At 41.2% G+C, this 23,001-nt stretch overlaps 1 protein-coding gene across 2 annotated transcripts in view; it reads left to right on the top strand.

Annotated features, from left to right (window-relative positions):
- Positions 1-22,999, top strand: part of bsna (bassoon presynaptic cytomatrix protein a) — a 93,404-nt gene extending 70,405 nt beyond the window's left edge. For both annotated transcript variants that reach the window (XM_026154698.2, XM_080295428.1), the window contains exons 10-15: positions 3,225-3,318; positions 5,081-5,212; positions 5,431-5,486; positions 6,499-6,628; positions 6,853-6,946; positions 14,908-22,999. In XM_026154698.2, the coding sequence (XP_026010483.2) occupies positions 3,225-3,318; positions 5,081-5,212; positions 5,431-5,471 (267 nt within the window). In that variant the 3' untranslated portion in view covers positions 5,472-5,486; positions 6,499-6,628; positions 6,853-6,946; positions 14,908-22,999. The remainder of the gene's footprint in view (positions 1-3,224; positions 3,319-5,080; positions 5,213-5,430; positions 5,487-6,498; positions 6,629-6,852; positions 6,947-14,907) is intronic.
- Positions 23,000-23,001: the final 2 nt, after the last annotated feature.

The raw sequence follows: 23,001 nt of genomic DNA, 5'->3' as shown, positions 1-23,001 counted from the left end.
CTACTGCACAGTAACAATTTATTTTGTTTTAGTCCTCCAGCCCTTTCACTTTCAGCTTGTCTCCACTTGTCTCCTTTGCACTCCTCCATCCTCCACTGTCCCTCCACAGTCCCCGAGATAAGAGCTGGTCCTCCTCCCAGTTCAGATAGTATATTGAAATTCTGCCTCGCCTCTGCTGGCAAGTTTTATCTTACACTGTGATTAACAGAGAGGCAGTTGATAACTCAGCGTAGCTGATTCACTGTCTGCTAGATGCTCAAGAAATTCTCACTCATAAAGTCTCTTTGCAAAAATCTATTCTCACCCTGCATTTCCTCCATAATCAGAAATCCATGTCAATCTATTTTTCTAGCTGAAGCAAAAAAATCTCACTCTGACATTTAACCCAAAACCTGAGATAGTTCAGAGATTCTCTTCATTCAATCTTTAGTAAATATATGAATGACTTTCAAGCTCACAAAGCCACTATCACCGTGCCGGTTATTACTACCCCAGAATCATTCATAATGTGCTTTCAGAGCTGAAGGGTGTTCATGATTTTCATTTTGGTACATTAGTATAAAGTCAGCAGGAAAAATGAAAAGTGAAATTGTTCATAAAATCTGATGTAAAATTATGCAGGGATGGGTTTTGCAAATGCTTCTGACAGGAAACCATAAACAAAACAAAAAAAATTGCGGTATGATAATTATTCAGCGTGTGAACTCATTCACTTGCACTCTTATGTTGGGTCCATTATGTAATTAAAAAGCATTGATTAAGTGGCTGTAAATAATGAAATTCTGTATGCTGCATTGTGCACCATTATGCATCACCTATGTTCTGCAGCAGCAAAAAGAATGAAATGGAAATGATGCAGCATATTTTGGGATTAAAAATAACAGTTCACTGTCTTTGAAGTCAGGTTTATTTATGGATTGCTTTAAATAGAAGCTTTAAATAAATTGCACACACACAGTTTACAGAAAACAGAGGAGCCAGTCTATCATAAAAGATAAAAATGACAGGGATCCAAACACTGGTTCATATTTCCTGTGTTCAGATAATCCAAGCTGTTACTGTGATGGATATCAGAAATGGTCTGGTGTGTATCTTTCCTGAGGCCATTGTCCATTTAGTTCTCAGATGTTGAATGCAGAGCAGTGGGGTGTCGGGGTGGGGGTTTGAGAGAGAGGGACACAACAGCACAGAAACTTTCAAACTGATCACAATGACACAGCAGATTCAAATAAATCAACTGAACCTATCAGCTCCAGTACTGGCAACTTTGTGTCACATAGATGAGTGCCAAGGGAATAAATGGATTAAATATGGATTTGATTGACAGCAACATCAGAACTCAAGATAAAAAAATGAAAAGAAAAGAAATGAAATGAAGCATTTTTATATAAAACTTTACTTTGGTAGTTAGTAGTAATTCTTTCCAGGGGTTTTAAAAGTATCAAACACACTGATCAGGCATACATTATGACCACCTCTGTAATGTTGCGTTGGTTCCCCATTTGCTGCCTAAACAGCCCTGACCCTGTCGAGGGACTCCTGAAGGTGTGTTGCGTGTGTATCTGACACCAAGATGTTAGCAACAGATCCTTTAAGTGCAGTAAGTTGTGAGGTGGGGCCTCCATGGATCGAACTTGTTTTGTCTAGCACATCCCACAGATGCTTGATTGGATTTAGATTTGGGGAATTTGGAGGTCAAGTCAACACCGCAAACTCGTTTTTGTGGTCTTCAAACTATCCCTGAACCATTTTTACTTTGAGGCACGGTGCAATATCGTGCTGAAAGAGGCCACGGCCATCAGGGAATAACATCCAGGTGAATGGCAGGACCCAGAGTTTCCTAGCAGAACATTGCACAAAGCTTTACACTTACTCCACCAGTTTGCCTTCTTCCCAAAGTCCATCCTGGTGCCACGTGTTCCCTTGTGAAGCGACGAACACGCACTCAGTCATCCATGTGATGTCAAAGAAAACATGATTCATCAGACTGAGCCAACAAACTTCTTCCATTGTTCTGTGGGCCAGTTGTGAGCTCACGTGTCCATTGATGGTTCTTTCAGTGGTGAACAGGGGTCAGTTGACTGGTCTGTGATTGTGCAGCAACATAGACAACAAACTGCGATGCACTGTGTATTCTGACGCCTTTCTATCAGAACCAGCATTAGATTTTTCAGCAATTTGAGCTGGAAAGCTCATCTGTTGGATCGGACCACACGGGCCAGCCTTTGCTCCCCACATTCATCTGTCAGCCTTGGCTGCCCTTGACCATGTCACTGGTTCTCCACTGTCCCTTCCTGTGACCACTTCTGATAGATACTGACCACTGCAGACCGGAACAACCCCACAGGAGCTGCAGCTGTGGAGATGCTTTGACTTGGTCGTCTAGCCATCACATTTTCTCTCTTGTTAAATTCATTCAAATCCTTACTCTTGCCGTTTTTTCCTGCTTCTAACGCGTCAACTTTGAAGACAAAATGCTCACCTGCACCCTAATATTAACAAGCCCCATGATGAAGCGATAGTTATTAGTTATTAGTATTTACCTGTCATTGGTCATAATGTTATGTCTGATCAGTGTGTAAGGGTGAGAAGTTAAAGAAAAAGCTCCAGTGTGTGGTTTTAGTCCATTTGTCCCCTTAAAAAGGGGACAGTTCAAATTAGTACAAAAGAGTGTTCTTTTCCCCCAGGAGGGCTCCAGGGACTTTAACAACCAATGTCAGGGTGCATTGACTCTGTAGATATGTTTTTTCACTTTTTTCTTCTTCTGGGTTTGTGAATCAACCCCACTTAACAGAAGAGATTCCATCTTTTTCAAGAGAAAACCCTCAGACTGACACTTGACAGTGTTGAAAGTCATCATTCAGTCAGTCATCATTCAGTGAGCTGTCACAATACAACACAATAAGGGAGCAGCTTTCTCTCCAGTCTTGCTTCTGTCTCTCCGTCTCTTATCTATCACTTCAGCTGTCTTCTTCTCTTTTTATCTCGTATTGTCTCACTCTTTCATTCAAGTTTTATTCGAGTAAACAGAACTAAATCCCACATTCCTCCAATTCCTGTCTGCCACCAGCGATGTGAATACATGACAGACATTTTTCCCTGACTGTCTTCTACTTCCAACCTTTTTGCAGTGAAAAGAAGGTAAACATGGGATGTCAGTATTTCTAAATGGATGAACTTTGACCCTTTTCTCTCCCCCTCTCTCCATCTCTTTCTGCCTCCAGCCCAAGATCGACACACCTCCAGCAACAGCTATTGGAGCAAAAGCAGCACCTGTCTTGGCCTCAAAGACTGCCCAGCCCCCGCTCACAGGCATAGGTACTGTACACTCATCACACACACAAAACACACAGAATCCCAAAATTCCACAACTTGCCAACTGCTTCCCACTATGTCTGAATTATGTAACCACTGCGCACTCTTTCATCTAATCTGAGATTAATCTGCAGCTAATCCAACAGTGGAAAAACACACAGGAGGGCTTTCACTTCATGGCAGTAATTCCTCATGAATATGCCAAGTCACGACATAATGTGTTAGTTAGGTAATAGTATAGTAGTATTTGTGTTAATCTTCATCTCGCAAAATAATATCTATGCTTTTTTACCCCTTTCTAACATTTTTAGTAACTTTCTATTAAAATGAATCAATACTGAATCGATCATTAGTTTGAGGTCGCTGCCCTTAAAACTTGGTTACAGACAGTTGTTTTCCTTCTGTCTTTATACTGAAGAGAGGATGACCTTAAAGGGAGAGCAGCTAATCTAACTTGTTTCATACATGGATAAATCGAGGGACATGAAAGATTTTTTAAAAACATTCTTCATTTTTAATCATTAATTTTTAGTCCAATCATGTGAATCTAATTGCTCAACTTTAAATTCAGAAAATTCACATTTTTCTTTTTTAGAAATAACCTTACAAAACATTATAATGAAGTGGTGATGGACAGCTTAACAGATGAGCTGACACTGGAGTCATGTTTGCTGATGACACTGTGATTTGTAGTGAGAGTAGGGAGCAGGAAGAAGAGTGTGTAGATGTGGAGGCGCACACTGTAGAGGAGACTGGAAGCCAGAAGAAGCAAGACACAATATAGCGTTGTGATGTGAAGATTCCAGGAGTAGAGGTAGTGAAGGTGAAAGAGTTTAAATACCTGGGGTCAACCAGCCAAAGCAATAGAAAGTGGGTGGAGCCACTATGACCTGCTATGATCTGTGGTTTGGAGACAGTAGCTTGGATACAAAGACAGGAGGCCGAGTTGGAGTGGCAGATCTGAATATGCTAAGATTTTCATTGGGACTAATCAGGAGGGACAAGTACATCAGAGGGACAGCTCAGGTTGAGCAAGATGGTTTGGACATGTGCAGAGGAGGGATAGTGGATATACGGGACGATCACGTAGAAGATTCATGGATGCAGGAAGGAAGGACATGTTGATGTGAAAGAACAGTATGATAAGGATAGGGTGAGATGGAGGATAGGCTGATAATCCGCTGTGGTGACCCGTAAAAGGGAAACCGAAAGAAGAAGAATTAAAAATAGCACCTGGATTGGTGCTGTTTTGGGACAGAACATCAAAGGCTAATTAATATTTTAGTGAAATTGCCATTTTGTTGGAAAATCAATTATTTAAACATCTCAACGAATGAGTAGATAGAAGATCCAGCTGAAAATGGGATGAAGCAAATTTTTCTTAAGGAAGGAAATCAGCAAACAGGAAGCCTATGTAGGTCTATCCGAGGGGACCTAATGACCAAAGAACGGCTGCAGGCAAGCAAATAAATCAAATAAATCAGCAAACTTAAAGGGCAGAAAAAACTCAACAGGGCAACTGATGAGCGATGCAGTTCTTCTACTGCCCTAATTTTTAAAGCTCGGTAAATAGACACACAACACCGGACACCAGATCCCATCATAAAATTCATATTTGCTAACAGGTGCCACCGAATATGAAATCTGGACAAATATAGATTCCTCCTCTACTCAGTCTTCTTCCGTATTTTCGTCTCTGGCCATGTTTCCTCTCCCACATCCCATCATCCTCTCCCTTTCTTCCACTCGCTGTATTTCTGTCCAGGCTCCAAAGCTGCTCCTAGACCTGGTGGTATTGGCAGTGCTGCAGCAGGTCAACCGGGCATGGAAGGAGAAGGCATGTTTTCTAAGATCCTGCCTGGAGGAGCCGCGGAGCAGGCTGGCAAACTGGGAGAAGGTAACGCCAATGAATCAGCAGAAAACAGAGAGAGCGCATTAAACATAAAATTGGTTGTAATCTAGTACTGAACTGATTACGATAAAAAGGATAATAAAGTATAAATAACTGTTAGAAAAAAGAAACTTTTACAACTCAATTTTACTTTATTGCTCAATAACCCACAGAGAAATCTGCAACATTCATCTAACTCTCCGTTTTTGTCCACTTTCCTCCAGCGATCTCTGGTTTTGGCAAGAAGTTCACCTCTTTCTTCTGAGGTGCTAAGATTAAGGTATTTTTTCCCTTTTTTTTGCTCCTATTCATTCCTACATGCTCTTTACAAAGACACGCATCCATAAGATACAGCAGATAATGTATAAAATATGTAAATAATAGAATTTCTCTTTCATTTATTGTCCTGTCGCTGCACAGTTTATTTTATAAAAAGCACAGACAGAAAAAAAGAATAACAAAAATAGCACGCTTTTCTTGATTGTCATAGTACAACACAATCAGACAGCAGTTGTATTTTTGGTCAGTGATTCATGTACAAAGACCTGGAAAGATTTCTCCTTGTCTTCAGTGGACGAGTGCATCTCAGACATTAGGTATAAAAATAACTCTGCGAGATGCTGCTAGTTCAAAGTCTGGTGGGATTTTGACAGCTAGCTGGAGCATGTTATGTGTTGACTCTTGCAGGCTGTGGGGAGTGGGCGGCTTAAAATGGTTTTACACAGAACAGCCAGTGTGTTCATGAATCAGTGTGTGAGCAGTGTGTCTGTGTCTCAGTGTCATTGTGTTAGTGCTAATTTATATTTGGTCCTCTTGCTGCTCTGTGAAAGCAGGGTGAGAATTTAACAGTGACAATGACAGCTAATTGCTACTATGACCCACAGTTTTGCATCACACAGGCTGTTTGTGTACGCAGCAGGTTATCAGCTGAATGTACATATGCTGCGCTCACTACGACCACCGGAGCTGTAGACTTGAGACAACTGATTTGGAAGAGATAGTATTTGTTTTAAAATGATTTCTTGACTTGAGACATAAAAGCAAATTCAAGTCATTTTGAATTTGCAGAACCATGATAAATAAATAAGACAGTGATGAGCAGGTTTTGTAAATACCTTTAATTGTGCTTACTGGGCCTTTACACAAAAAGGATTTTTTTAAAGGATGAATGTACTGCAGACACCGGTGCATAATTTCTCCCCCTGAATGATTTGTAAGCTAATGTACTGCTTTTTGTAGCACTAGCAATTTGATATGCTGACTTTTCAAAGTGAATATTTGTGTGTTTGCAGGACTATTCAAACAGCCATGAGGCCTCATACCAGAAAAACCTGTTGCGTTCCCCCTGCTTTTATTTTACTAAAAGAGAGAGAGAAAGGAGAGAGAGAGAGCGGGGAACAGAGAGGAGAGCTGAGCAAACTGGTGAGTACTCAACACTCACAAAGCTTAAACTTTTTGCTGGTGTTTTCTGAAATTGCAGTGCATTTGACCTCTCTAACTCATGTTAACATTGTCTGATATTACAATTTATTTCATGATCTAAAACATGTAAGTGTGACAAATGTGCAAAGACTAAAAAAAATCCCTGTACATACAATATAATGTACTTTGTAAGATGCCTAAAATACTCCTGCTTCCTCTTGCAGCCAACAAGGACTGAAATCCTCTGGATGCTTCATGTTACCAGCTTGTGCACGCACTGGAAGAGAGAATACACCGCTCTCTCTGACACGCCAGACAGTGAGTTACTTTTTACTTTACCTAACTGATCCATCAAGATCTTTTCATCCGTGGAAAGCCTCCCTGTAAAATGTTTCTTTTCAGATTCTCAAGTTCCTCAAGTGTTTTGTGGTATGTCAGTCACTGTTGTGATAATAACGATAATTATCACACACACACAAAAAGCAAAAATGTGTACATCTGTAAATTGTCGCGTCCATAATACAGCCTTTGTCATGTGGAGATTATCTGCGCGTTGTCTGTTTCTCAAAAAGCTTAAAACCAGTTGGTTTATTTTGGATTGCACCTTGAAAGCTGCCAGTTCTAAAACTGTTGCACTGATTTATGAAATGGCAACAAAACATCAAACTCCAAATAGGATCCAAATACGGTTGGCAGCTCATTTTGTTGCTCAATGAACCAAAGAGAGCTAAAGCTCCGAAATTTAGCTAAACCGTTATCAGTGTTTGTCTTTGATGAACGCTCAGTGTGAGACAGTGAGACTAATAAAATGAGATGTTTGCCTAAATACTTGATCTTTTTCCTTTGTTTTGATGACATTGCACAATGACTGCACGTCAGAATCTAAAAAAGGCCAAGGTATATTTTGGGAGTTTTTTATATATACTTTGATGACAACATCACAAAAGTCAGAAGGTGCAACAACCTCACTACCTAAATATAAATCAATTATACCAATAGTTGTAAGTGAAAAAGTACTTAAAGTGTTTTAAACAGTAAGTATGTGTTGTGTATAAATTTCAGACATCTGTTTTTAGATCACATATTAATCACATTACTGAATAACTTTATACGACTGCACTATTCCAGCCAGAGTTACTGTCACAGTTCTGTTTGTTAGTCCACTGATGGAAACAATTTAGTTAAAAAAATATTAAAACTATATTAGAGGGATATTGTAGTTTTGGTTAAATAATGGCATCTGCTTTTTATGGCTTTTTTATATTGTAACCACACTTCTCTCTCTAACTTTAACCATGTATTTATATGCATAAACTTACATTACCAAATATAAAATCATAGGGTTAATTTAGGTAGACCACAAAGTCGAGTTACATGCTACAGTTGAAGTGTAAGTAGCTGATGGCTCGCCTGACCCGCTTTCACACATCCAGTGAGAGAATGTCACATAGAAATGCTTTATGAATTGATCTGCTCTGCTCAAAATTGCATGTCTACAAGCCACTTTGCAACCCACCTCCATCCCAGCTCCTTGTACCTTTCATAATCAAATAAGTACCGATCCAATTTTTTAAGTAAATATTTCTCACCAGATGTAGCAACTTGGGGTAATGGGCAGGCATTGATGTTGCTACTGTTGCTCAGGGTATGTGCAGTGTTGCATGTGTGCCATAAAAGATAATAAAATGAGCCTATAGATTGCATATACGTGTGAGACTTTTTGTGCATGCATGTCAAGTCAAGTCAAGTCAACTTTATTTGTCAATTCTGCCACATGTACAGGACATACACAGAATAGAAATTGCGTTACTCTCAAACCCTAGTGATTAGAAAAATGCAAATAAAATAATTAAAAAGTAAAAATTTAAATAAATACAATACAATTTTACGTATAACAAAAAAAAAAAGCTATGCAATATACAATATACAATATTCAAGTAAGAAGGCATAGTGGTGCAAAATAGGCAAATAGTGCAAATGGGGATTTTGTAGTGTACGGTAAGAGATAGTGTAACAACAAAGTCTTATGAGGTCCAATGCTTAAGCAGTCCAATGCTCCACAAAGTGACTGGAGCAGGCCAGTGAGTGCGTCAGAGAGTGAGTGTGTGTGTGTGTGTGTGTGACAGAGTTCAGTGAGACCGTGGTGGAGAGGAGGGGAGAGGGGGGCAGAATCGGGAGGGAGTTAAGCTTCCTGACAGCCTGATGGATGAAGCTGTCCTTCAGTCTGCTGGTCCTGGCCTGGAGACTCCGCAGTCTCCTCCCTGACGGCAGCAGCTTGAAGAAGCTTTGCATTGGGTGCGTGGGATCAGCCGCTATGCAAAGGGCTTTTTTAGTGAGACGGGTGCTGTAAATGTCCTGGAGGGAGGGGAGAGAGACACCAATGATCCTCTCTGCAGCTCTCACTATGCGTTGGAGGGTTCTATGGCAGGACGCATTGCAGGCTCCAAACCACACAGTGATGCAGCTCGACAGGATGCTCTCGATGGTGCCTCTGTAGAAAGTGTACATGATGGGGGCTGGTGCTCCTGCTCTTCTTAGTTTGCGGAGAAAGAAGAGACGCTGCTGTGATTTCTTGGCCAGTGCTGTGGTGTTGTACGTCCAGGAGAGATCCTCTGTGATGTGCACACCCAAGAACTTGGTGCTGCTCACTCTCTCCACAGACGCTCCGTCAATGGTCAGAGGAGCATGTTGGGTGTGCATTCTCCTGAAGTCCACAACAATCTCCTTCGTCTTCTCCACATTCAGAGAGAGATTGTTGTCAGCACACCACGTGGCCAGGCGTCTCACCTCACTTCTGTAGTCGGTCTCATCCCTGTTGCTAATGAGACCCACCACCGTTGTGTCGTCCGCAAACTTGATGAAGAGGTTGGAGCTGTGTGATGGAGTGCAGTCATGGGTCAGCAGAGTGAAGAGGAGGGGGCTCAGCACACATCCCTGCGGGGCCCCCGTGTTTAAAATGATGGTGCTGGATGTATTACTGCCGACCCGTACTGCTTGAGGTCTTCCGGTGAGGAAATCCAACAGCCAGTTGCACAGTGAGGTGTTGAGCCCCAGCTGGACCAGTTTTTGAGTGAGCTGTTGGGGGATTATAGTGTTGAATGCTGAACTGAAGTCTATGAACAGCATTCGAACATATGAATCTTTTTTGTCCAGGTGTGTGAGTGCTGAGTGGAGTGCAGTGGAGATGGCATCATCGGTTGAGCGATTGGGCCGATACGCAAACTGGAAGGGGTCCAGGGAGGGGGGCAGGACAGTCTTGATGTGCTGCATGACTAGTCGTTCGAAGCACTTCATCAGGATGGGAGTAAGTGCAACAGGACGGTAGTCATTAAAGCAGGAGGGAGATGACTTTTTTGGAACCGGAATGATTGTGGTGGCTTTAAAACATGTGGGGACGACAGCCTGGATGAGTGATATGTTGAAGATGTCTGTGAAGACATTGTCTGTGTGTTTCTAAGTGCTCTGCAGCCACACACCACATGACTAAATGCTGCAGAGGGAGTTCTATACAGAGGGGCAAAAAAGTATTTAGTCAGCCACCGATTGTGCAAGTTCCCCCACTTAAAATGATGACAGAGGTCAGTAATTTGCACCAGAGGTACACTTCAACTGTGAGAGACAGAATGTGAAAAAAAAATCCATGAATTCACATGGTAGGATTTGTAAAGAATTTATTCGTAAATTAGGGTGGAAAATAAGTATTTGGTCACCTCAAACAAGGAAAATCTCTGGCTCTCACAGACCTGTAACGTCTTCTGTAAGAAGCTTTTCTGTCCCCCACTCATTACCTGTATGAATGGCACCTGTTTGAACTCATCATCTGTATAAAAGACACCTGTCCACAGCCTCAAACAGTCAGACTCCAAACTCCGCCATGGCCAAGACCAAAGAGCTTTCGAAGGACACCAGGAAAAGTATTGTAGACCTGGACCAGACTGGGAAGAGTGAATCTACAATAGGCAAGCAGCTTGGTGTGAAAAAATCAACTGTGGGAGCAATCATCAGAAAATGGAAGACATACAAGACCACTGATAATCTCCCTCGATCTGGGGCTCCACGCAAGATCTCATCCCGTGGGGTCAAAATGATCACGAGAACGGTGAGCAAAGATCCCAGAACCACACGGGGGGACCTGGTGAATGACCTGCAGAGAGCTGGGACCAAAGTAACAAAGGTCACCATCAGTAACACACTACAACGGCAGGGAATCAAATCCCGCAGTGCCAGACGTGTTCCGCTGCTGAAGCCAGTGCATGTCCAGGCCCGTCTGAAGTTTGCCAGAGAGCACATGGATGATACAGCAGAGGATTGGGAGAATGTCATGTGGTCAGATGAAACCAAAGTAGAACTTTTTGGTATAAACTCAACTCGTTGTGTTTGGAGGAAGAAGAATAGTGAGTTGCATCCCAAGAACACCATACCTACTGTGAAGCATGGGGGTGGAAACATCATGCTATGGGGCTGTTTTTCTGCCAAGGGGACAGGACGACTGATCCGTGTTAAGGACAGAATGAATGGGGCCATGTATCGTGAGATTTTGAGCCAAAACCTCCTTCCATCAGTGAGAACTTTGAAGATGAAACAAGGCTGGGTCTTCCAGCATGACAATGATCCAAAACACACCGCCCGGGCAACAAAGGAGTGGCTCCGTAAGAAGCATTTGAAAGTCCTGGAGTGGCCTAGCCAGTCTCCAGACCTCAACCCCATAGAAAATCTGTGACGGGAGTTGAAAGTCCGTGTTGCTCGGCGACAGCCCCAAAACATCACTGCTCTCGAGAAGATCTGCATGGAGGAATGGGCCAAAATACCAGCTACTGTGTGTGCAAACCTGGTAAAGACCTATAGTAAACGTTTGACCTCTGTTATTGCCAACAAAGGTTATGTTACAAAGTATTGAGTTGTATTTTTGTTATTGACCAAATACTTATTTTCCACCCTGATTTACGAATAAATTCTTTACAAATCCTTCCATGTGGATTCATGGATTTTTTTTTCACATTCTGTCTCTCACAGTTGAAGTGTACCTCTGGTGCAAATTACTGACCTCTGTCATCATTTTAGGTGGGGGAACTTGCACAATCGGTGGCTGACTAAATACTTTTTTGCCCCACTGTATGTCATTTTACTCCTGCTGTCAGACATTTTTTTGTCCCTTTTTTCTCTGTGCGTGCTCCCATTTTTGCTTTTCTTTTTACCAGATATTTTCTTTTCTCTCCATCAACTGTAGAAGTCTCCTATTTCTTGTTCTGTTACTGCTCTGTCTAATTTCCAACACCCATGGAGAAATAATAATAATTGATTTCTTGTTTTTCTTTTCTCCCAGTTGTTGCTATCTAATCCTTGCATTTTTTTTCTTTGCTATATGTCAAATGTACTTCCATAGCTGCCATTGACTCAAAAACTACTTAAATCCTATGTTACGATCTCATGACAAAACCATGTGCATTCATGTCTTGGTTAAACAGCTTCCAGTCTTTTGGAAAGAGCCTGGTTGCAGGGGTTTGCTCCCATTGAGCCACAAGAACACTAAATAGGTTGGCCACACTGATACTTGCTTGAGTCCGTGATAATCTTTCATTTCAGCCTAAACGTTCTTGATGATATAAACTATTTGTTTCCTACGAGCATGGAAGCATTTCTTTGTGGCCCTCTGGTTTGCCACGTTGACACAAGAAAGGGCCTTCCACTCACTTTCTCTTAAATATGATTTCTTTTTAACCTGAGTCTTCAAATTTCCCGATCTGAAATAATAAGGACTGAAGCGATCATCAACCAGTCAACAGACCAAAATAGAAATATGTGTGTAGATACCTTTGGCCACATAGTGTCCCCTCATCCCACAATATTTCTCTGTCTCCTCCCTCTGTCCAGTTACTCAGTCAGTGTGTCTTTGTGTGCTCGTACTAATACATCTTTGTGTGAGTCACTGTCCTTGTTTGTGTGTTCAAGTTGTGTACCAGCCCTTTGGGTGCCTGTGCTCACTGGAACAGATTAAGTCTGGCGCTGGGAAACATATAAATATATGGCACGCTGGAGCAGTTAATCTGGGTCAGGCACAGTGGAAAAGAAAACTGGAAGGCAGTAATTGTGCAAATATGCATTTGATACCATTTCTTTTTAGGGAAATACATTTTTATTGGTACTATCACTTACAAAAAGGATCTCATGGATTGCATGAGTTCATTTTTTGCATTTTGCAAATAACACGAAACCTTTGTTGTTATGCTAATCTGATTTGCAGATGATGTAGATGCTCCAGTCATTATGTTTTGGTAACATTACTTAAAAACCTGCCATGCTTGACATATCTTCTACAGAGGAAGCTGAATTTGGGGATGAGTGGGATGAGGGCACTGAGATAGTTAAACAGCCTCTTTTGGCCATACCTGTCAGATGGATGACTTTCCACCTGAGTTCCTTAAGGTTCTGGATGTTGTTGATTGACATGCTTCTGGAACACTGAATTGAGGTCTGGGCTGTTGCCTCTCGTTTGGCAGACTGTGGTGGGAATCTAAATAGAGGGATCCCCTTTTCAAGAAGGGGATCCCTCTATTTAGAGAGGGCTCACACTCTTCTGCCTCCTTGGAAAAACCTTCAACAGGGTACTGAAGAGGAGAATCTGTCTGTTAGTCAGACTTGGATTCAGGAGAAAACAATGCAGTTTTCTTTGTGGTCACAGGACACTGGACCAGCTAGTCATCCCCTAAGGATATTTAAGGGTGTGTGGGAGTTCGTCCAACTACCCTGCATGTGTTTTGTAGACCTAGGGAAGGCAATCAATCACATCTCTCGGGGGTTCATGTGGTGAGTGCTTCAGGAGTATGTGGTATCTGGCCTCTTTGGCCAGTAATAAGTCAAACCCATTCCCTTTGGGTTTTGGACTCTACCAGAAGATTTGTCGATGTAACCGAGTGACCTCCAGCTTGTGTTGGAGCGCTTTGCAGCTGAGTGCGAGAGTGAGAATTAGCACCTCGGTGTGGTTCTCAGGCTGAAAAGAGTGTAGTGCCCACCCCAGGTTAGGGGGAGTTGTTGCCCACAGTAGAAGGATCTCAGTGAGAGTGATAGATGGATTGGTGTGGTGTCTGCAGTGATGCAGATCTGTTGTGGGGAAGAGAGAGCTGAATGTGAACGTGAAGCCGGTCGATCTATGCTAATACCCTCATCTACGGACACGAGCTGTCGGTCACCACCGTGAATACAAAAAGCAGAGATGTGTTTCCGCTAATGGGTGGCTGTGGTCTTTCTTAGCCAAAGGGGGAGAAGGTTGGCCATTCAGTCAAGACTCAGAGTTGAGCCGCTAGTCCTCCACAGTGAAAAGAACCAGCTGAGGTGGCTTGAGCATCTGTGATGCTTATATCTTGTTTCCCTCTACTCCTCTCTCCTCTGAACATGCAAATGAGAAGGGATTGCCTGGAACATGCAGGAGTTTTGCATTTAATTGATTACATTGTGCTGCACATATAAACTGGAGTGTTTTGTTATTTGCTTTGACTTTTAAGGCTGAAGCAGGAAAGAGTTCTGAGTGAATGAAAACAGGATTTCTTGAGCAAGACTCAGCACTACTTCTTTTTTTTCTCAATGAAAGACCTCAATCTCACAGGTGTGACGTAAATTTAATTGCAAAAGTGAAATGCGTAGAAACTGTAAGCACAAATTGGTGAGAATGATGACTTTATTTAGCAAAATCACTGAGTATTAAATTATTGCTACAGTATTATTAGCTTTGTTCCGTGAGAATCCTCTGCTTCACTAATGTGCAGACATACAGTAAGGGAGCGTGCTTACTATCCACTGTTAATATGTGCTTGTGTGTTTGTGTGCATCTGTTCAACAAGCAAGACCGGCAGTCTATTCCTTAGACTAACACTCCCTCTAGTGGACATCAGTACAAATGTGTAGACTAATTCCTTTAATGTCTGTGTGTCTTTAACATTTAAAAATGTATATCCACAGGGAAACACTATTCTGCTTTATCCTTGTCTATAGTTCACACAAAAGATCTGGACTCAATCCATTGTCCCCTCTGTGCCTTCTATGTCAAAAGGACAGCAGCTGTGATGTTGTAAATAGTGGTTATTCTGTACATATGTGAAAGAAATAAGCTTTACAAGGTGAAGCAAAGTTACAGTGGGTTATATTGGTGCGGTAGCAAATGATGCACCACTGCTAATGCATCTAACAGTAGACTTTTATGAACATATACATACAGAGACACCAGACCAAACGGGGTGTGTTCTATATTTTGATAAAATTCCTTTTCTGTTTTTTGTTTTTTTTAGATAAAGTCCAAGCCAGGATCCATCTTCTGAAGGAGTCTCTTCATCCATCCGACAGTCCCAGCCAAAGAAGCAGATGTGAATATTGCAGAGTCCTTGAACCAACCAACCCACAGTTCTTCCAAATCCAAAAGAGCAACTGGGAGCTAAAATTGGTCTTTGCTTTTGGTTTTCCTTGGAGATCTCCACAGCTGAGGGAGACACGTGGAACCAACTCAGGCCCTCCATGTAGATTTAACATCAGTGGACGGAAATATGGTTGGTGTATATGGGCGATGCAGTTCTGTTGTCATGGGCTGATGTTCATTCCCGCTAACAGCGTATAGGAAATGCTGGCTTTACCAAGCTGGTGGCATGCAGGAATCTTTGCATTCATAGTCCTTTGCTAAAACAAGGAAAAGTATCAACCAAACTCCCCTCTCTCCTCTTTTCCGTCTCTTTTCGAAGTAAAGAAAGCGTGGGGCAAACGGATTAAACCGTTGGAGAACTGCAGGTTTTTCTGGTACTAAAGACTTCTTGTTTGCTGACAAAATGAAGAAACAGAAACGTCTCTCTGAATGAATAAGACTATGACAATGACTTGGCCGACACAGAGGGAGCGTGTTGGCATGCATTTCTTTCCACGGTTTGCTCTGTTTTTATCTACATTCCAGATCGGAACAGTTCCCTCTTCCTCACCTCTCTGCATTTCTTGAATGCCGATTCTTCTTTCTTTCCAGTCCCCGTCAAACGATCCACGCCACGCCATGTCTTTAAAGAAGTGGATTTTAAAAAAAAAAAAGAAAAGAAGAAAGGAAAATGTAGAAATTTGGAATGCATGGAACTTTATATCCAAGACCTTACACTGTTCATCGTTACTTAACAGAGGCCATAAAGACACTGGAAACACATCGACATAAACAGTAACGAAAAAGAGAGATTACTGAAGCAACACACAGGAATCCGGCCACGGGAATAAGAGGAGCATTTACTTTTACTGGGTTTTTGTTGTTGTTTGTTATGTTCGTTATGTAGAATGAAGCTATAAATGGTTGGATTATTTATTTATTTATTTATTTTTTAACCAGCCATTGCAAAGCCATTAAGACAATATTAGCCTGCAGTGCTTGTGGCAATCTCTGCAAAATTTGTTTCTCGGATACTGCTCGTGTTGTCATAGGTGGTTGTCACTTTTGTTGATTTCTTTTGATTTATTTAGTTTTCTAATCTATTTTTTTTAATTTGCCTGGTTTTATGTTGCAGGTTACCAGTATCGCCTTAATCATTTTTACATGTTTTATTTTCAGGTAACAGTGGCATACTTTTTTATGATATCCTGTAAACACATCATCCGTCACATCCTTTGTTTTTTTTTATGTAGTAACATCAGCTGGAACACTGGCCACAGAGAGATTAATTTCTATTTTTTTAAATTGACATTGTTTTGATAATTTTTTGTGATATTATTTTTCATTTCTATTTTTCATTTTCTATTGTTTTTTTTACCCCCTTCCATTTGATTTTTCCTGACTTTTTATTTATTGTGAATAATTATAAAAGCAATAGGGCAAGAGGCGATGAAGTAAAGAGCACAATCATGTGTCATTTCAAGAGTTGGTGGAATAGAAATGTGTTGCCTCCATCTGTCTAACTTACCACCGATGTCTGACTTAAAAGTACCGCAAAATTCACTCTTTACACTGCTGTGCCAGAGAGCAGGAGTTTGCCTGATCACCACAAGTCCGCCCAGATCTTTCCCTCCGACCGGCAGTAACCTGTTTTGGAGTGTTACACTGCTACATAAGCCAGCTGGAGTCTGATCGAAAAGCACTGCAGGGCAGCACAGAGGCACTCGAAAAGCAGACCAGTCCACACACTGAGGCAGAGCTGAACTTGACGTCATTTCCCGTCGGGAGTCAGGGGAAGGGGGAGTTGTTTGTGCCCGAGGACGATTCTTCCGGCCACTTCAACGCTCCTTTTAGGGAGGCTGGAAAAGGCTCATCCGAGCTCTTCGCACTCGAGTTTTTGTCAGCATGCGCCTTCACTCTGTCAAATGTGCACACTCTAAATGGTGTCAAAAAGGGAAAAGAATTGTGACTGAAGAACCAGAAATTAACACACTTGGTTGTGTCACACAAAGTCACTTGCCTCCCCCCCCACCACCTTTAACTTTCTATCGTTGGTGGCATCGACAACTCTACCCCCCTCCCCCCAAAAAAACCCTCTCTCTGAGACTGCCAGCTGTCAAGGAATCTTCTCAGGTCAGTGTTCTCCCTGCTGTTGCTCCTGCAGTGTATTGTGGGGTCTGTGGTAAGGTACTCAAAATGTACTCTGTCAGGCCAATCATCGCGAGGCCCTCAGCAAAACTAAATGGAACCAACCAACTTCTGCTGTATATTGTCTGTGTGAACACTCGCTGGGAACCTTCGCATGCGTCCCGGCGCAGAAAACCTCAGTCACCTCTATATCGTTCTGTTCCTAATGTTTGTACGTGTGTGCGGGTTCTGTATGCGTGTATTTAACAACCATCATCTAATGTGGAGGGGAAAGGAACACAAAAAAAACCCCTGGAAAAAAACAAGACAACCACGAGTTTAATCACGACAAATATGGTGGGCAGAAGAGGCGACCTCTCATCTCCAGTCGTTCTATGCAATGAATCATATTTGGAAAATCACGAAGAGGAAAAGGCAAGTGAAACACACAGATTGGGGGGGAAAGTCACACGTGTTTTTTTGCATATCACATTTGTTTTGATATCTGTGGTAGATTAATATAAGAGGATTCTGTGAATTTGTGTATGAAACTGGTTAATTGTAAGGGAAATCTGAAGATGGATCTTTCTTTTTTTTCATGTTAACCTAAATGTTTGGGGTACCTTTCTGCAACCAAAGATGTATTCATGGCAGCTGGGAAATTACACCTATGATTTGAACAAAATATGCTGCTTGATGAGTTAGATGCATCAGGCTGTTCTCTATCAAATGTTAGGCAAAGCTGATGAAGTGTGCAATTTCATATTTTTATACAAAGTGACTTTTCTTTTTTCCAGCCAATCAGTAGCTCACATAGAGAAGAGTCAAAACCTGCTTACCAATGAACACAAACCAAAAAAAAAAAAATTGCTGAAATGGAAGGAGCAGCAGGTGCAGATATTTGAAAACTATTTAGCAGGGACTCAAAAATCCCGGTTGTCATGAACGCATCCAAGCAATCCAGTTTCATAAAGGAAAAATAGAGAATTAACAGATTATAAGAGACAGATTATGATATACTTCAATATATTCCCTAAAATGGTAAGTGTCTGCTCAGGGGTAAAGAAGAAAAGGTCTCCCTTTTTTAATTTAATAACCAGACCCAGAATTCTTATTAGCTAGCTACCTAATGTGCAATTGTAGTTTTGTTTTTTTCAGATAATGAAGCACCAAAAATTAAAGGATATAGACATAGCAATTTAAAGTTCAGATGTATAATTATTACAAAACCTATAGATTATATTTAACAAAAGAAACTGTTGTAGGCTATGAAGTTAAACACTATTCAAAGCAGAATTTAAGCAGTGAAACAGGGGAGTTTGCGTACGTGTGGGTGCGTGTGTGTGCGTGTGTGTGTGTGTATGTTTGGTTTGCACTGGTAGCAGCTTATTAGAGCAAGTTATGAAAGAATCTATTTATTGAAATCCAGATTTAAAGAGTTGGTTTATGCAGTATCAAAGTATCCCTTAACTATAAATACCTTTGAAGTCTTATTTGAGCAGGGCCTGACAAGAAGCTAGTATATGTATATATTGTTTTTATTTTCTGAAACATTTATCATTTATAGATGATTCGTCTATGTAAGAGTTTATTTTATCATACGGAGCGGGTATAGAAAGCGAGCTGGCATTAGGAAAAAGAGAGATTTAGGTTTAAAATTTATAGATATATCGATGAGAAACTGTGTTTGTACATAAGTCGCCTATATGCTTTTTCACCACGGTTCTTCAGCCTCATTCTAAGTTGCACATTAAGTGTGTGTAACCCAAACAGAGATCACGGATACGCTGCCGTCGGATTGGTGACTTCACCAACAAAAGATAAGGCTTCAACAAACAATATGAGAGAGAGTTTAACGTTACCCAAGTTAATACCAACTTCCACTATTGTACAGTATGTCGTATGTTTTTGGAAGTTTGTTTAAAAAAAAAAAAGAAAAGAAAGAAAAAAATCCAATAAAATGTTGAATAAAACAATCCTCAATCACTTTTGCCTCAGGAAAGCACACATTAAAGGCAGCATCGCAACGGAGATGTTCAGAAGACAACAGATAATAATGGGTGTGTATGTGCAGGCGCAGTGAAAGCAGATCGCTTACGACACCGGTGAAATCGTGGCTGCTGCCAGTCAGAGAGAGTCTGTAATATTTGGAGCACATAAATCCCAGGAACTGTGAAAACGTGTTCGTGGCGGTTTCTTTTTTTCTTTTTCTTTTTTTGCTCCAGCCGCTGAAGGTGACTTAAATATGCATAGCAGCAAGGGCTTTTATACTAATATACTGGTCATTGAAGAAAGCCATCCTGTTACTGCCCTCTAGCCAGTCGTGGTCTCTGTCTATACTCTGCGTGGTGTGCGTCTATAACCAGGAATGCAATGGACTTCTGTTCAGACCACAGCAATCACCAGTGGGCAAAAATAACCAAGCCACAGCTGGGTTTTTCAATGGCGTTTGAAGCACAAATGTAAACAATATTAGAGATACACAGAACTCTGAGGGGTTGTGTTCCAAATCGTGAATGAAATCTGCTGTAGGGACTTCCTCCAAACAGAAAAATCTGGAGTTTTTCCTCAATGCCAGGAGCAGGAATATTATTTCAAATGACCGTTTGGAACAAAACTCTAGTAGTTGGATAGAGAACTCTGGCAGATTTACAGACGTGAAGCTAAACGAGAGGTTTCTTCCACCACATCTGCGACGTGTCTTTGAATCTGAAACGTCTCAGCAATAAAGCTGCATTTATGCACAGTCAGACAATCTGGACCTTTAACCCTTTGTGACATTGATCTGTATCTGAATTGGGCGTGAACGTGCCACAGAGTGCCACATAGAGTTATAAACACAGTGTCTCTGTTTGAGCTGTCTTTAAATGCAGCTTAAAATGCTTTTGGGAAATCCAGACTGTGTGTGTGTGTGCGTGCGTGCGTTCCCGCGGGTGTGTGCTCTCAACCAAAAAAAGGTAGCATGCAGTGCTTGTACAGAGCATAGTGTAGTAACAGTCACCACTGGTCTTGCTGTTGGTCATGAAGACAGTGAGCGTATAGTAGGACCCTAGATCGATTTTAAAACACAAATATATATATAAAATGTATAGTGTGTGTAAATGTCTCATGGGTGAGAGGCTGTAAAAGAAGCTAAATGCCGAAACAAATGAAACCACGAGAGAGTCCATCTTTCACTGTAAAACCATCAGGGATCATTTATTGTCACCTTTTACCTGTATGAATCATTAAAGTTAAAAAAAAAAAAAAGGACAAGTGCATGACCTGGACACCCGCCCTAACCCAACCCTACTACTCCCCCCCACCCCCTTTTGACCACACAAACCCCTTCGACCTTTGACCTCCCACTTCACAGGTTGCCATGTCGTGTTTTTTTTCCAGTGTAAATATCACACGAGAGCCGGCTAGAGTCCGCTTCGAAACAGACACCAACAACATGTAAATGCCATGTAAATCTCAAACATACACACACACGCGCGCACGAGAGGCACGAGAGAGGCGTTTGCACACCAAAAACGGCAACACAAGCTGGAGCGTATGCAAGCCGGAAACTCCCTGCCCAGACTCGTGCTACTCGTGTATAAAAACAACGAGAGAACATAACGAACAAGATCAGATGTTGATTTGATCAATAAAACGACAAAATGCATCGTTGTGCGTATGTGGCTGGCTCATGCGGACTGTTTAAAACTCATTTAAAAAAAAAGTTGTATTCGGATATGAGAAAAAATAAACATATTGGTCTGTGTAGAGTTTCTATACATGTCGTGTTTGTAAAATGAGAACATCAAAATCAAAAAAGGGAAAAATATCCTGGCTTCCATGTGACTTTTGGGTGGGTGGGGGGGATTTTATGGAGATGGGGAGAGGGTGAAGCGGACATTGGAAATGTGTGTGTAAAAAAAACTAAAATAATTATAAAATAATGCAATTGAATGAAGTAAAAGGTTGAAAATAAAATACAGAAAAAGGTGGAGAGCCTAAAAATGAGTACAAAGTGTTCCATTCACTGTTGTAAGTGCAATGAGCTAAACTTCCTGTTTCCCCATTGTAAAACCTTGTGTATGTTTCCGTGTATTCCTCCTGTAAATGGGTGTAGTAGACCTGGTGCATCATGCCATGTAATGTGATGAATGACAAATTATGACCTTACAATACATTTCAATCAGGAAATATAAATAAAAAAAACAAAAACAAATACATTAAAAATATGTTTACGCTTTGTGTTTTTTAAAGCTGTTGCTTTTCTGTGTCTTTACTGAGCTGATCCATCGTTCATAACTTGGCACGGCAGTTGATCTCTGCTTTGAAGCATCATCTTCAATATTTGGAATATTTGGAGTATTACCATTTGTTTTTGGAATATGAACATGTGCATCCATGCAACCATGTGGGCACCTGCAGAGATTTTTTTAAGCGCTGACAGCTACATCATTGAAGCAGGCTTCTAACGGCAGCTGTGGCATGCAGCTTGGACCTTGCAGATGCCGCTGATGTTCTCAAGATGCAAAATGATGCAATTCACTTCTGCAGGCCTGTTGATTTTCAGCTTAAACAGGAGACAAGTGAAGCCAGTCCCCAGGCCATTGTTTTCTAATAGCTTCGTAAGAAGCGCTGACTCTGTCTCCCTCTGTGGCATCGTCAGCCTCCCTAAACACGCCGCACACACAAAAACCCTTTAAACCCAGTTTTGTTTAGTTTTTTTTTATCATTTACTAACAGTGTGTACACACATAATTGATTTATGCATATTCTTATACCTGAATTTGTTTGTATTAAATAAAGTTTAGAGGTATTCCTCACTATGTGCACAATTAAATATTAAATACAGCCCCCCCCCCATTTTTGCACATGTCGAGGAGCGTGTCAGGCTACATTTCACTGTGTGTTATACTTGTATAACTATGCATGTGACAAATAAAGAACCTTGAACCTTGAAATGGAGGCCGTGCTCGGAAAAATTTAAATGCAAGTCATTAAAAAGAAAAATGGAATGCTTCAATTGTCATGTTTGCACATGAGAGAAAATGGGCCTTATTCACTTATATTTGCATATAAATGTTCTCACTCTGCGCACAAAACACATATGCAAAATTCCCACTGGATTCATAAAATCTGCACAGTAGCCTGTTTAGTGCTCAACCACCATCAAATCATTTTCATTTCCTCTGAGATGCTCACTGTGACTCAAATTTATTTAAAAATTTACTTGTGTGGACATCCAGTAATAACGGTCACTTGGATTTTTTTTTTTTTTTAAGCCTTTTAATTTTGTTTTGTTTTCTTTACAGTACGTGCACTTTTTTTCATGATTTGTTTAAATCGTGTATGCTGTCTTTCCCCATTGTAGCCTCTCAACATCTCCTGTGATTGGCTCCACGCACAGCTGAATCACAGTCTTACATGTGTAGGATGTCATGACTGCTGTTAGAAGCCCACTGGAGTTAACGCTGTACTTGTCAGCACTCAAAAAGTAGTGAAAATAATCCCCAGTTAAACACGCCCACTAGGAAGAGTCTTCTTGGTGCTGCGGGGAGCAAGGAAACATGCCTGCGCAAAAATGTTATAAACCAACTTCTTTTTTGTAACCGTCTGACTTTTAAACAAATGTACTTGTTTGCAACCACGCAGGTTCTCCTCGCACAATCATCTTTACTTTTGAGAACGATGTTATATCCATCATTGATAGTAATACAGCTGGATCACACAGTCTTACATGAGTAGGTTGTCACAACTGAGTTAGAAGCCCACTGCAGTTAAATATGCACCCACTAGTAAGCATCATGTGTCCGGGGATGCTACAGGAGTGCAAAGTCAGTACTTACTCATGCATGTTTCCAAAAAAAAAAAAAGAAGAAGAAGG

The sequence above is a fragment of the Astatotilapia calliptera genome, chromosome 20, assembly GCF_964374335.1.
Source record: "Astatotilapia calliptera chromosome 20, fAstCal68.1, whole genome shotgun sequence".
NCBI lineage: Eukaryota > Metazoa > Chordata > Actinopteri > Cichliformes > Cichlidae > Astatotilapia > Astatotilapia calliptera.
This window is presented reverse-complemented; position numbering and strand designations above follow the sequence as displayed.